The following is a 16,342-nucleotide window of genomic DNA, read 5'->3' on the forward strand; positions in this document are numbered from 1 at the left end:
CAATAGAGCAGTGACTAAGACATGGAGTAGCTCATAACAGTTACTTCAAGAGACAAATAGCTGGTCTGATAGATGGCTCAATGGATACAGATGCCTGCCTGCTACCAAGCCTAACAATCCGAGTTCGATCCCAGAGACCCACATGTTAGAGGAAGGAAAAGCTGCTCCTCAAGTTGTCCTCTGACCTCCATACACTGTATGCACATAAGCGTGTGCACGCACACGCACACACACAAATAAATAAATGCACCAAATAAATGCTTTTTTAAAGATTTATTTATTTAAAGATTATTTAAAGATTTATTTATTAAGTATACAATGTGCTGCTGGCAAGAAAGGCACCAGGTCTCACTACAGATGGTTGTAAGCCACCATGTGGTTGCTGGGAATTGAACTCGGGACCCCTGGAAGAGCAGCCAGTGCTTTTACCCTCTGAGCCATCTCTCCAGCCCTCACTATTACTATTCTTAATAGGTAAGGCAGTTTTAAAAACATTCATGTGAAATTTTTAATTAAGTTATTTATTTTGACTTAGGTTCTTACTATGTTTAGCACTGAGTGTCCTGGAACGCACTATATAGATATGCTGGCCTCCAACTGTAAGAGATCCAATTGCCTCTGCTGGAATTAAAGGCATACATTACTACACTCAGCCAAGATATTCTTCAAAAGTAATTCTTTAGCACCCAATCTTATTACACTGTTATCCCTGATGCTAAGGGAGTCATCCAGCTTTCATGCTTTCTTCTACTTGGTGGCAGAAAGACGGGTCATCTGTAGGAATTCAGTCTCCAGCTCCCTGTGCAGCAGCAGAAAGGGCTGGGGTAATGCTTACCGCAGGAGTGACTTTAAAACTGGCTACAGATAAGAGCTCTGGTCAGGTAAGAATGATACCTGGATTTCTCAAAAAGACATGAACACCCAGAGGTGACAAGGGCACGGTACTGCCAGTGAGCTTCCTGAAGCAGCAAGCCTTGTTCCTACACTTCCTGCTGTGTAGGATGTACAGACAAGGCTAACTCTGCCAACCCCAGACCAGCATACCAACGTGGAACAGGTTCATCAGCACATCCAGCAGAGCTTCGATGGAGATGAGTGACAGTGACTTCACACAGGAAAGGTTGCATTCATTCCCCTTAATATAGGATGGCTTCTTCTCTTGAAATGCCCACTCCATGAGATGGGTAAAGACTCAAATCCCTTGAGATAGCCATACCATCTCTGAGGGACTGACACACTGTGCTGTGAGTACAGACAAAGGCACGTAAGTGTGTTCAACAATGACTGTGGCCTTCATGAAGCCAGCACACAACAAGTATTGCACTAGACACTGGAAATCTACACTAGGAAAATCCCTCTGGGTAATGCAGGACAGGTGGTTCAGCAGTCCTTATGGAGTGACACAATTTAGATGCAGGATTCTAACAGGGACTATGACAAGGTATCCCAGAAGAGGTGCTGGGAGAAGACAGCAGTGGTTTCGAAGAAGAGAGACAAATCAAGGCAGGGGTCCACGGACAGTACAGAGCCTGAGTGCCAGCGTACAATACAGGCTCCCTGATAGTGACCTGCTTCCTAACTGTGGACATTCCAGGAGCAGCAGAGCATGCTGCCAGACTTCAATTACCCACATAACTGAGGCAAGGAAATGCAGACGCTTCAGCCACTTCACCCTGTGCCCAAACACCCCCCCCCCAAGGGCCAATGACACACAACATCTTTAGGGAAATAAAATTTTGCACTGGAGAAGGGAAGTGGAAGAATGACTACTTAGCATGAGTTAGGTCTAGATTTGAGTATTTGTTCAGCAAAACAAACCAACAGGAGAGAAGCATTACTGGATTATTGGATGAACAAACAACTATTCAAAACAACAAACTTTAGTTTTTTAAGATGTTTTTAACATTTACTTATTTTATGTGTATGAATCTGATGCCTACACGAATGTTACGTGCAACACTTGTATACCTGGAGCCTACTAGCGTTACAGATGGTTGTGAACAACCGTGAGGGTGCTAAGACCTGAACCTGAGTCCTCTATGCAGCAAGTACTCTCAAGAATTTCTTAACCACTGAGCTGCCTCTCTAGCCCCCCCAAAGCAACTTTAAGATTCTAAGTAATAGCATATGGGAAAGCATCTATCTATACAACCTTGATTTACTCTGTGGCAGACTGTCACCCAATTCACCTAGAGCAGTGTGCCCAAAGGAAAGGCTTCATTCTACAAAAGAAAATGAAGCACAACCTTTTTTTTTAAAAAAAGCACCTACTGGGGCTGAAGAGATGACTCAGCAGTTAAGAGCACTGGCAGCTCTTTCAGAGGACCTGGGCTCATTTCTCAGCAACCACATGGCAGCTCACAGCTGTAACTCAGTTTGAGCTGATACCTGTACCCTGATACAGACATATATGCAAGCAAAACACCAATGCACATAAAATAATTTTAAAATGTCTACAAAAGAAAAAAAAAGTACCTACCACCACCAACTGAGAACTACATGTATGCCACATAGCTGCGGCGGAAGGGTCACAGCTAGCCGATGTTCTTAAAGCACTGGGCAGCAGGGGGAAATTCCATCCCGCCACCCTTTCTTTCAGTCCTGTTTGATTCACAAGAGCGGGAGATGAGAGGAAACACCACAAAGAAATCACTGAGGAAAAAGCGTGTGGGGGTTTCATCTGAACAGCTGCTGCGGTGAAGCAGTTCATCCAAGCAGGTAACACACTCCCAGGGGGAGAGGTTATTTTTGCTGCCTTCTGATTTATTCTTCAAAAACAGCAATCCATAATAAGAGCAGCACAGGCCTCAGAAACGTCCTTGTCCACAGGGGCTCTTTTTGTAATTTAAAGGTTTTGAATGCTCGAGGTTTACCGCTGACAGGCAGAAAACCGGTGATGGAAACAAGCCTTCTCAGATGTAAAGGGCACAACAACAGAGGGAAGATAGTATGCCAACACATTTATTTTCAGAGCCATGGGTTCAACCAAGGGAAATGCTGTTCTCAGGACAATCTGGAACACATAACACCCTCAAAAGAAGCCTGTACTTTTGCCTCAATTACAATGATAAATATCAGCAACAAGAAAAATGCATTGCCATGAATGCTACCACATAAAGGCAGCAGACAAGGGAGCGTGGTCAACTTTTGGAGATCCTACAGTGACTCAAACCACAGGGGCCAGATTGTTTTTCATGGACATCTTGAATTTATCAGCTCTTTCTGCTGAGGGTTTGAGACATACTATTGGAACGCACACTTATGGAACTTTCCCTGATACCAAGAAGTGATACCATCACAAAGAATTTGGGTAATTGCCCGTGTGTGTGACTTTATAGATTTCCAAGTGACAGTATGGATGGGGCATTAAACAACAATTTGAAAAAGGCTACTATATAAAAAAAAGATAAAGATGAGTTAAAAACCTAGCAAACAGGGCTAGTGAGATGACCTGGGACAAAGGCAATTTCTGCCAAGCCTGATGATCCAAGTTTGGTACCTGAGACATACACGGTCAAAGGGAATCAACTTTTATGGGCTGTCCTTTGACCACAAGTGCACCACAGCACAATGCACCCATAAACATATCTACATACAAAATAAATATACATACACAAAATAAACATATTCACACACAAAAAGTAAACAAATAAATAGATGTAAATATATTCTAGCCAATAGACAATATGTCACCAAAAATACTAAGAAATGAGAGGCATAGGCAGGAGTTTGATTGAGTCAGCCTGATCAATTTAGCGACTTCAACATAGGATAGGCAGGTGTTCTTAGCAAAGCTCAAAAACAAAAACAGGGGGAGCTGGAGAGATATTAACAGAACACTGTTCTTACAGAGGTTCACAACTGTATGTAAATCAAGCTCCAAGGAATCCCACAGCTCTCTGATTTTCTAAGGCACAATACAGACATACATGCAAATAAATAAAAAATTTAATCGTGGGCTGGAGAGATGGCTCAGCGGTTAAGAGCACTGACTGCTCTTCCAGAGGACCCGGGTTCAATTCCCAGCACCCACATGGCAGCTCACAACTGTCTGAAAATGCAGTTCCATGAGATCTGACACCTTCACACCAATGCACATAAAATAAAGTTAAATAAATCATTAAAAAATTAAAAATTTAAAAAAAAAAACAAAAAAATTTAATCGGAGCTGGCATGCTGGCTAGCTTTATGTCAACTTGATAAGCTTGAATCATTTGAAAGGAGGTAACCTCAATTGAGAAAATGCCCCCATAAAGACCAGCAACAGGGCATTTTCTTAGTGAGTGCTGGGGGAGGGTCCAACCCAATTGTGGCTGGGGTCATAGATAGGCTGGTGGTCCAAGGTTCTATAAAAAAGAAGGCTGAGCAAAGTGTGGAAAGCAAGCCAATAAGCAGCATTCCTTCATGGTCTTTGCAATAGCTTCTGCCTTCAGGTTTCAGCCCTGCTAGAGTTCTTATTCTGACTTCTTCCATTGAAAAAGAACAATTTGTAAACCGGATAAACCCTTTCCTCCCCAAGATGTTTTGAGCATGATGTTTCATCACAGCAACAACAACCCAAACTAAGATAGGTGGTGAGAGGGCTCAAGCAAGTAAAGGCGCTGTTACTGTGCCCGACCGTCTGCATTAGGTTTCTAGTACATGATGGAAGAAGAGAACAAGTTTCCCCAGAAAAAAACTGTCCTCTCACTTACCACACAGACAGACCCACATGCACGCAAAAGAAACAAGAAAATGTTAACAACAGCAAAGAATTTTTGAACAAGCTTGAGACTCCATGTTTGATCCCCAGAATCTACATTAAAATGTGGGCGTGGCCAGGCGGTGGTGGCGCACGCCTTTAATCCCAGCACTCGGGAGGCAGAGGCAGGCAGAGGCAGGCGAATTGGGAGTTCGAGGCCAGCCTGGTCTACAAGAGCTAGTTCCAGGACAGGAACCAAAAGCTACGGAGAAACCCTGTCTCGAAAAATTAAAAAAAAAAAAAAAAAATGTGGGCGTGAGCTGTCCAGTGATGGCACACACCTTTAATCCCAGCACTAGGGAGGCAGAGAAAGTCAGATTTCTGTGAGTTCAACGCCAGCCGGGTTTACAGAGCAAGATCCAGGACAGGCTCCAAAGATCTCGAAAAAACAAAACCAAAAAGTGGGTGTGTAGGGCTGGAGAGATAGCTCACCTGGTGGCTAACAACTGCCTATAACTCCAGTTCCAGGGACCTGATATTCACTGACTTTAAGCAGATTAGGTTCTTGTCACGTACTTGGTGGATATACATACACTCAGGTACACACACATAAAATACTTTAAAAATCTGAGTAAGAGGACTAGAGAGAGCTCAGCAGTTAATAGTAAGGGCTGCTCTAACAGAAGACCTAAGTTTGGTACTCAGCATGCATTTGGGGCAGCTCTCAACTCCCTCTTCTGGACTCTACAGGCTATACTCACCTGTACACATACTCCCACACACGCAATTAAAACTAATTAAAAACATATAGGCATGGCAATGTATACTTGTAATCCCAGTGCTGGGGAGAAAGGGAAAGGAAGTTACCTAGATCTTTGCTGGTCAGCTGACCGAGCCTTATATGGCAAGCTCCAAGCCAATAGGTAACCCAGTCTCAAGGAACAATTAGACCCTTGAGCTGGTTCAGTAGGAAAAGACACTTGCTGATACATAGTATGGTAGACCACACCTTTGGTCTCAGCTCTCAGAAGACAGAGGCAAACAGATCTGTGAGCTTGGACTACCCGCAGCTGCACAGTGTGTTGCAGGCCAGACAGAGCTATGCAGTGATGCACTGCCTCAAAAACCTATGTGAATGAATGAATGAATGAATGAATGAATGAATGAATGAATCCCCAACCAAAAAAAGCCAAACCCAAGTTTAATCCCTGGAACTCTCGTAAAGGCTGTCTTCAAATCTCTACATGTGTATCATGGCCCTGCTCCCACATCCCCCTCAGCATACACACTTTACACACACACAGAGTAAAATTTTAGGAGCTGGAAAAAAGATTCAGTGGTTAAGAGTGCTTGATTTTCTTGCGGAAGACATGGCAAGAATTCCCAGCACCCACATGCTGATTCCCAGCCACCTGTAACTCCAGTCCCAAGGAATTGGAGACATGTTTTTCTCTTCTCTGCAGGCACCAGGCACCCACCTGGTCCACATACAAGCAAAACACTCATACACAGAATGTGAAAATTTTATAATGAATAAAATTTTAAAATAAGATGGGAGAAGGTGCCAAGGTAGATAGTTTGGGCCTCCACATGCATGACTGCATACACATTCACACAGGCATACACCAAACCTATTTTGGTGTGCAAACCAAATAGGAAACAAAACAACAACAAAAACAAAGTGTGCTGAGAGCTTCTGGCTCATCCTAATAAGCAGTTCCCAGTGCTGTTTGTTTCTTCCTCAGTAACAAACTCACAGTCCAGCCAGGAAAAGAGAGAACAATTATCCTGAAGTTTGTTGTGGAATAACAAGCTCTCTTGAGGCCTCCCACCTGAAGAAAAGTGTATGTGCATAAGCTATCACTTGCCACTGGATACAAAGACTGGCTACTGTGAAAACTAGGGGGTTTTTGGTTTTGGGGTTTTTTTTGGTCCAGCTAAGAGGTTGTGGTCACAGTGACAGTAACAACCCTCTGTGAAAGAAAGTCCATGTCAGGTTTAGCACTGATAACACCATGGGGGACCTAAAGAAACTGATAGCACCCAATTGGTACAAGGTCATTCTTGCAAAGTAGAAGTGGTGGCACATACCACTCATCCCAGCACTTGGGAGGCAGAGGCACAGCCTGGTCTATAGAACAAGTTCCAGGACAGCCAGAGGTATACAGAGAAACCCTGTCTCAACGCTCCCTCAACAAAAAAGTGATACATGATCTTTAAGAACCATGTTGTATCTCTGGGATATTACAGAATCGACGCCAGGATGAATCTGGAGCTTTACTACCAACAGGGAGGACTTCCTTGTGCTTGGTGCCCTTTTAAACACTTCACACCAATGGTCAGGAATGTGGGCACACACCTTTAATCCCATCACTCAAGAGTCAGAGGCAGGCAGATGTAGTACCAGGACTGCCAGGGCTGCACAGAGAAACCCTATCATGAAAAACCAAAAACCAACCGAACAAACAAACATTTTAACTTGGGGCCCTACAAGCATTTAAAACTCAGAAAGTCCTCTCCCATGGGATTACTACCATAAGCAGTTAGATTAGTAATGCCTCAGTCCCAGAAAAAAAGATGTGGGGAGGAACTCACAGAATCCTTGAGAGTCCAGGCAGACATTCAATTTCCCTCACCTGAATCTTCAGTTCTTTTAATGTCTGATTAGCCGACACCAGCAGTGCCTTCTCTCCTCGCACCTTTCTGTGCCTCGTGCTCCGCCGGATAACCTGCTTCTGGTAGGCCACGTAGCCCTGTTGGGACGTCTTCTGTCGCTTGGTACCTCCATTGCTCTAAAAACAAGATCCCAAAGAGATTACCCTATTCGGGAGGTTCTTCAGGCAAACAGAAGCTGGATACAACTGCTCCGGAAACCCTCTGACTCCAACACAGGGAGTCCAAGGTTCTACAGATTAGTGGGTTCACATATACGGGGTGTGTGCGTGTAAAAATGAACTTTTAACTGCCTGTAAGTAATTTAAAAGCTCGTTATAAAAAACACTTAAAAAGAAAACAAAGTTTCACCTCCAACCAGGAGCAACAATAAATTATCAGTTGTGCTGACCTTCTTCTAATCCTGGCACTTGAGAGGTAAGGCAGGGATTCTGAAGGCCAGCCTAGGGCTAGACAACAAGGCCCAGGGCTGGTGAGATGGCCATCAATGCCAAGTCTGACAGTTATGTAATATCTAATTAATATGTTTAAACTAGTTCTCTTGATGCCTTCCACTTGTAGTATGCATGCACACAGTTAAATATCACTTACATATAGAGAAAATGGCTATTTTTTTGTTCCAGTTAAGAAGTTGTGACCACAATGATCAAGTGATCAAGGTAGTTTGCAAGAACCCTCTGGTTGTTCCCCAGGACCCACACAGGGCAAGATGAGAACCAGCTCTTGCTGTCTTTTTAACCTCTACTGCATCCACACACATATACACAAAATAAACAAACAAATGCATTAGAAAGTTAATTAAAAAAAAAACAAACGAGTCAATAAATTGAAATTTCAAGATTATAGAATTATGTAAATAAATTTTAAGTTCTTTTACATGTTTTCTTTAGGGGTGGGGTGGGAGTCATGTACCAGAGGCTAGTCTACAGCTCCCTCAGTCTCACCATTTCCTTGGGGGGTGGGGTGCCACAGGCCTAGTCTACAGCTCCCCCTGTCTGAACTAACCCTCCTGTCCCCACCTTCATAGTGGCAAGATTATAGCAGTAAGCCAACACTTCAGATTTACGGAGCTGGGGACGGAAAGTAGAGCTCCTGCATGCTAAGCGTGCATGCTACCAACTGAGCCACATCCCTGGCTCCTTTTGAGAATGATATGGAAGTAAATATCAACTGTAAAATCAAAGATTAGGCTTTACTCAAGCAATGTGCTTGTTGTATCAGTGGTGAAGGGAAACGGCTTCTACTATAGTCCTGTGAAAGCAAACAAAAGAACGCCCGAGCACAGCTTGCACATTATAGAAATGCAGATCTCCAGAGTACAGACTACTGTTAAGAACCAAGGCGAAGGTGGACTCCAAGACCCTTGCCTAGATGGAAACCACCCAAGTCACACAGACCATGCAGTTTCATCAACTCGGGTTCAGAGGACACAGGGAATTGTGCCTGCTAGCTTCTCTCAAATGCACTAGACACATTACACGGAAAGCTGTGTTTACCTCTGGAATACTCAGAATCAAATATTTAGAGCAGCATGATCACTGCAACTTACCTAAACATCCACAAAAGCACAGGACTATATATATACAGGTATGATACAGGCTGTACCAGTCTTCAGAAAAGAGAATAGCAAGGAGCCAAGTGTTCTAGAACATTTTTTTTTTTGGCTGTTTTGAAAGTGTCTCATTATGTAGGTCTGCCTTGAACGTGCTATGTTCTCCAGGCAGTGGGTGATCCTGTCTTCCCAGAGCTGGGATTGGTGTGTGGTGGCTCTCTACTTACAAAGGCCTCACTGAGAGGTTAATAAGAGGTCCAGTTTGCCTGTTAAGCAGGCCAGAGAATAAAAGTGGGATTTTTCAAAATCCTTTTTTTCTGGTTTAATTATATCTGGATAAGATAACTGTAGCTCGGCCGGGCAGTGGTGGCGCACGCCTTTAATCCCAGCACTTGGGAGGCAGAGGCAGGAGATTCTCTGTGAGTTCGAGGCCAGCCTGGTCTACAAAGGGAGTTCCAGGACAGGCTCCAAAGCCACAGAGAAACCCTATCTCGAAAAACCAAAAAAACAAAAACAAAAAACAAAGATAACTGTAGCTCTTCTCTGGCTTCTAAGATGTCACTGAGTGTCAATTGTGGTGAAAGGCGGTGCTGGGGTCACTGTGGACACATGTGCCTCATTCATATTATGAATGTATTTTGCAATTCATAAAGCAGCTACAAGGGCACAGACTCCACAAGAACCTGGTCTCAGGGTGCTGCCCACTGGCAAGGTTCTGCCCACTCTAGCCAAAGCTTGCATGCGCACAAATGTGTTTCTTAGATTCACAAGAAAAAAATCAGCCAAGTTATAGAAGTCCTGAAAACAACATCTGACAACTCGACTGTGAAGAGGGGTCGGTCATCTACAGACAACAGGATCTACTGTACAAACCCAACCTCACCTCATGTCCCACCCACAACTAAGATCTTCTCAAATTGACTGTATAAAGGGTCTAAAGGCTTTTCCTGGAATTATTGTTCTTTAACTCATCTCAACCCACTAAAGCCAGCACATTGGTTGTTCTTCCTTTCCCGGCCACTGGTTTTAAAAGGCTTCCAATTACCTAAGTGATATCCACTGAGTGTATCATTAACCTGAATTTCAGATAACATGGAAAGAACTGGGTTGATCTGGCTTAGAGAGGAGGGAAGGGGATTTGCTCAACTCCATTAAGGAGCACTAAGACCTCGATTTACGGCAGGGATTTACTGCCCTGCAGTACAACCAGCAACCATGTTCTGAGACAAAACAGGGGGAGGGGAGGGTGACATTCTGAAGACACTGGGTATCCCCAGGGACTAGTTACTATGCTCTAAACAGAGGGTTAGAAGAGATCCCGCCCTGCCCTGAACCAAAAGTATTTAAAACATTCTAGAGTATTACAATATCCAAACATGGAGAAGGGAGATGGAAGAAAATTATAATGTGTACAAAATAATTATGGCGTAAAAAGCAATGCTCTCCAACATTCTGCATCATATTTGTACATGTGAAATCTTTTGCCATCCACAACTGAGGACAGCACTTCCACACCCACCTGAAAACATCACTGTGGTCATGACCACAGTGAACAAAATGCTGTTCAGAGAAACAGCCAGCATTTCAAAGTCTGAATCACATGAAAATGTAGAGTTTGCTACACAACTTGGGCTGAAAATCAAGCTGAAAACAGAGACCAACAAGAAACACATCTGCAAACTCCTAGGTCCATATCACAGCTAGGCAATGTGGCCACACCAGTAAACCCAGCACCCTGGAAGCCAAACAGGAAGACTACGGGATCAAGGCCAAGCTTGGTTACGTGGCACTGCAAGGCCAGCAAGCCTGTCTCAAAAAGGAGAATAGAGATAGAAAGAAAACACACCAGCACAGATCTGAACAGGGCAATCGAGCACCTCAGTTAGAAAACAAGCCCAAATCCCACATTACCACAGAATGCACCAAGGCCACCGGCTACCAAATTTAACAAAGGAAACTACAATCTGTCTGCCCACGGTCAAAGGGCGGCGCATAAAACCATGTGGTTTTGTTACTTCATGGGTTTTGTTGCTCTGTTTGTTTTTTAAGGTTATTTTTAAGATTCCAACAAAGCATGGACAACAAATACTGGCACATCCTTCTACACTAGCATAGCTGAGTAACTACAAGCAACATTTACCTTGAGGCAACCAAGACTTAAGACTTTTTTCAAAAAGTTTATTTATATTTAATGTATGAGTGCTCTGCATGTACACCTGCCAGAAGAGGGCATCAGGTCCTATTATAGATGGTTGTGAGCCACCATGTGGGTGCAGGGAATTGAATTCAGGACCTCTGGAAGAGCAGCCAGTGCTCTTAACCTTTGAGCCGTCTCTCCAACTCCCCTAAAGTCTTTCTTATTCTACATTAAAAATAAAGCAGTAATACCAGTGTGTACTGATAGACCGACAAGTCCACAGACTGTTTTCTGCAATGGAGGAGGCAGAGGACCACTCCAACAGAGAGGAGATGAATGTAATTTAACTACCCTATCTCAGGGTAAAAATATTACAGGTATTAAAAGTCAAACATTAACTAGAAATAGCATGGTTTTTTGAGACAGGGTTTCTCTGTGGTTTTGGAGCCTGTCCTGGAACTAGCTCTTGTAGACCAGGCTGGTCTCGAACTCACAGAGATCGGCCTGCCTCTGCCTCCCAAGTGCTGGGATTAAAGGCGTGCGCCACCACCGCCCGGCAATAGCATGGTTTTAAAAAACCATGTATCAGCTGGATGTGGGTGCACTAACATTAACCCAGACAGAGGCAGACAGAGAGGGAAGAGCAAACGAAGACAGAGAAGACTAGAGGCAGGCAGGTATCACAGTAAATTTCAGTTCATTCCAATCTGGGGTTTGTTATTCCAGAAGACCCACATATGGTTCCCAGCATATTAACCAAGAGGCTCTCTGGCCTCTGTGGGTACCTGTACTCACATGGTGCATACATATACAGACACATAAATCTTCTTTTAAAGCCTGAAAATGTATAAAGTGATCTACAGACTATTCAAGGAACACAATGATCTGTTTATTTTCCAGAACCTGAAGCTCATTCACATATCCATTTATACTTCCTATAAGAATAATTTTCTATATATTAGGACAGGAAATCCTAACAGAAAACATTCTTTGGGTTTTGCTGAGACAACCTTGGTCTACAGAGTTAGTTCCAGGGCAGCGACAGCCATGGCTATATAGAGAAATTGTCAGGGTAAAAAAAATAAATAAATAAAACAAAACAAAACAACAACAACAACAAAAAAAACCCAAAAACCCAAAAACTTGCATGGCTATTGAACATACCAAGATACACATGTCTTGTTTTAGTATTCTTTTGCTGCTTAAAATATACTTTTGCCTTAAAAAAAATTTGTTATTAAAAATTTTAGCCATGCAGTGGTAGTGCACACCTTTAATCCCAGCTCTTGGGAGGCAGAGGCTAGCGGATCTCCATGAATTTGATGAGGCCAGCCTGGTCTACAAGAGCTAGTTCCAGGACCATAAAACAGAGAAACCCTGCCTCCAAAACAAAACAAAAGTATTTTAAGGGTGTTAGTGAGGTGGCTTAGCAGTTAAGAATGAGTACCACTCTTGCAGAGGTCCAATGTCGGTACTCAGGAATAACACTGGATGGCTACAAAGGGATAGCCCAGGCTTCTGAGGGGAACCTAAACTCATGAGCACATACCCACACCCAAATACATATAATTATTGTCTTAACTGTATTTTATTTCTTTTTTGTCATTAGCATGTTTGTGGTCAGAAGACAACTTGCAGGAGTTGGTTCTCTACCTCTCCAATATGAGTTCCAGGGACTGCTGGTCATCAGGTCTGGCTGGTGCCTTTATCCCCTGAGCCATCATCACAAATGGTGTCAGATCCCCTGGAGCTGGAGTTATACGAAATTTTAAGCTGCCTGATGTGGGTGGTGGGAACCAAACCCAGGTTTCTGTAAGAGGACCAAGCATTCTACTAAGCAGACCTGGGCGACCACAAACCCTTAGTCCTGCTGCCTCCACTGCAAGAGAGCAGGACTGTGCTTGTGCCACCACACCTCATTACAGCCTTCCTTCCTTTTTCGTTTTTCTAAAGACAGCCTCCCTCTGGTCCAAAGTGGCCTCAAACTCACAGGTGGGCTGTCCTGCTTCAGCATCCTCAATGGTCTTAATCACAAACTGCCCATTCAGCACTTTTATCTTTATTTGCTTGTTTTGAGACCAGGCTGTTTTTTAATTCTCTAAGTAGACCAGGCTACCCTCAGGCACAGTGATCCACTTGCATCCACCTGCTGAGTGCTTTAAAGGTGTGCACCACCCCAGCCACCGCACCTAGCTACTTTTTCCTTCTTAAAAGAAATTAATTCTAAAGAAAAGGCAGGCGGATCTCTGTGAGTTCGAGACCAGCCTGGTCTACAAGAGCTAGTTCCAGGACAGGCTCCAAAACCACAGAGAAACCCTGTCTCGAAAAAACCAAAAAAAGAAAAAAAAAAAAAAAAGAAACAAAATACAGAACAAGTGGAAAGGGGACTAAGAACGATGTCCCAACCAGGGAAGAGAACCAGAAGCATGGAGTGAAAGAAGGCACAATGATGCAAAGACCGTCAATGCATACTTGATTAAAGTCAGGGTCTTTCTCTCCATCTGGCTTAGCTTCTTCCTTGTCCTCTTCTGTCTCAGAACTACTCACATTCAACTCTGGGGCGGAGTCCTTCATCACCTGAATGCACCAGGATCAGAGAAAAATGAGTCAGGCCCTAAGTGAGCATTTGGTAGGGGAAGATGCTTCCCTGGGAGAAGTGGCTGAATCAGGAACCAGGGCCACTTTCTTTGATCTTTAACTTCTTGTAACCTAACCCTGCGGCCTCCAGGGCCCCAAAGTTTTGCTTATTCATGTACCTTTATTTTATTTATTTTGAGATGGGGGTCTCCCTATTGTACCTCTAGCTGTTCAAGAACTCACTATATAGACCACACTGGCCATGAACTCTGCTGGGAATAAAGGCGTACACCACTACGCCTGGCTTAGTTATATTTTTAATTGTGTTTTTTAAATTTGGTCTTCTATTAACTATTTTTCTTATTTAGTTTAAATTGTCTTTTTCATTCTGAGACACACAGTTCAGGTGCCTCAAAAACCGGAAACATCAAATCCCATGGAACTGGAGTTATGGGTTATGACGCACCTGACATAGGAAGTGAAAAACAGAAAAAAGAACTGCTCTTCTGCATAACACTGTGGATATGGCTACTAAACTCAAATTATACAATGGCTGCTTCTTCTACGATGTAAATGGGCTGACGGTCAAAAGGATTAAGGATATTCAGGGGAAGTGGAGATGCTTACATTATGTTCCTGTTCTCAGCATGTTTGGAAATAAAAGCCTTTGTTTTAATTTATAAAATACAACTCTACACCTATAATGGATTAATTAGTTAAGGTAGCATTCTTAAGCAATGGATTTAGTAACCAACTGCCTTTAATTCTCCCAAACCCTGGAATGCAACTGACTGGCGTACGTGCTCTCCTCCCAAGGCCAATACTAATACAGAAGAATGCTCTGAAACCACTCCTCCCCATTTCACCTGCACTTAAGATCAAGGCTGAGGCCCAGCCTGGCTTTCCTTGTCCTGTTATGCTCCCAGCTCTATTCCCACATCTAAAACCACAGAGAGGGCAATTTTTTAAACCAAAACTCAGACAGCACTGGAAGTTCTCCTACTATTTTCCAATAGCCCAAGTTCAATGCTAAGTGGGCAGATTTAATGCCCTGCATCTCCCAGTCATGCCCACAAGAAGAGATGGTACCTTTTTGTTGTCCACAACTTTGTGGACATAGATGGTGGCCTGGGTGTATTCTCGAAGGTCCCTCTGCTGTTGGCACAACAAGCCTTCTCTGCAATCTGGACAGAGATCTAGAAAACAGTAGAGCAGAAGTAAGTGAAGAATTGCTTAAAAAACCCGTATCAGTTACTACACAGCATTTTCAGTAACTGGTATGTTAGGCTGCATGCAAATGATGAGGAAATCTGTGCACTAAACGTTCAGAAGAGGACGGCTCACGGGTCTGCCAGAGAATAGAGCACTGACAGACCCTTCCCTTCCCCCTTAAACTGTCAACCTTTTTTTTTTTTAAAGATTTATTTATTTATTATGTATACAGTGTTCTGTCTGCATGTATACCTGCAGGCCAGAAGAGGGCACCATATCTCATTACAGATGGTTTTGAGCCACCATGTGGTTGCTGGGAATTGAACTCATGACCTCTGGAAGAGCAGTCAGTGCTCTCAACCGCTGAGCCATCTCTCCAGTCCTAAACTGTCAACTTTTAATGAAAGGAACAAAGAGTAACATGCAAACTTACCAGGCTCAGAAATATACTGCACTTCAGAAGGGTTTACGCCTCCCACTTCAATTCTTGTGATTTTAATTACTTTATCCACAACAAAGAGCTTTTGAATCATTTGCCATTCGCTGGGCCATATGAGAGCTATACTGTGCAAAAAAACAAAAACAAAAACAAAAAACAACAAACAACATGCCTTAAGACACGTGGAGAGCAACAGAGCAAACATCCTACAACAAAATCAGTACCACCAACAATTTACTGTAAGAAACAAGAGGGGAATAACTTATTAAAAATGAAACCAGAGAAACAGTGAAACTTTATGAATAGTTCTGATATGAATCTATACTCACAAGCTGGATAAAATAAATTAGCTGCGAAAGAAAAGGTACAGGATAAGGCTACTTATAGAAAACACATAAATATACAATTAAATGTGCAATACTTTTGACTATGTACACATAAATTCTGCTTTGGGTTTTAAGCCAAGGTCTCAACATGTGGCTGAGGTTGGCCCAGAAATTGTGACTATCCTGCCTATGTTTCAGTATGCATCCTTTAAAATGATGACTTTTTGAGACAGATGACTCAAATTTATAGTAGTTACTGCAAGACAAAAGGAGAGGAAAATGAAAATAAAAAGGAAGTTAAGTACTAGGGGCCTTCAACTATAATCACATTGTCTGACTGTCTGCTGGGATTCTAGTCATGTACCACCACACCCACACGATGGGCTGTGTACCAACCATCCCAGGTCCTGATGTATGTTAGGCTCTAGGCACTCAGCCACATCCCCAGCTCTAAATGTCTAAATGTCTAATGGTCATAATGGCAACACAGCAATGGAAGAAGTGACGAGTCTAGAAAATATGTATTTTTTCATTGATTTTCTTTAAATGACCTCAAAGATCGTTAAAATACAAACAAGCTCAGTCCAGCTTCCTCCCACAGCACTTTTTTAATTCTCCTATTTACTTATGTGCTGCTGTGGGCCAGCGTCTTTCTCTTCGCTCTAAAGAGTTGACAGATGTAGAAAAAGACAGCTATTAGGTGTGTGCAAAAGCAACTGTGGTTTTCACTTGCTGAAATTGCCAT

General features: G+C 43.0%; 1 protein-coding gene across 4 annotated transcripts in view; it reads right to left on the minus strand.

Moving 5' to 3' along the window:
- Positions 1 to 16,342, minus strand: part of Usp48 (ubiquitin specific peptidase 48) — a 72,275-nt gene that overhangs the window by 8,985 nt on the left and 46,948 nt on the right. For 3 of the 4 annotated variants that reach the window (XM_026782332.1, XM_005352992.2, XM_026782333.1), the window contains exons 20-23: positions 15,266 to 15,396; positions 14,710 to 14,816; positions 13,516 to 13,620; positions 7,318 to 7,473 (exon numbers count right to left, since the gene is read on the minus strand). In XM_026782332.1, the coding sequence (XP_026638133.1) occupies positions 7,318 to 7,473; positions 13,516 to 13,620; positions 14,710 to 14,816; positions 15,266 to 15,396 (499 nt within the window). The remainder of the gene's footprint in view (positions 1 to 7,317; positions 7,474 to 13,515; positions 13,621 to 14,709; positions 14,817 to 15,265; positions 15,397 to 16,342) is intronic. The other variant, XM_026782334.1, reaches the window with a different exon arrangement.

This window comes from Microtus ochrogaster, chromosome 10 (assembly GCF_000317375.1).
Source record: "Microtus ochrogaster isolate Prairie Vole_2 chromosome 10, MicOch1.0, whole genome shotgun sequence".
NCBI lineage: Eukaryota > Metazoa > Chordata > Mammalia > Rodentia > Cricetidae > Microtus > Microtus ochrogaster.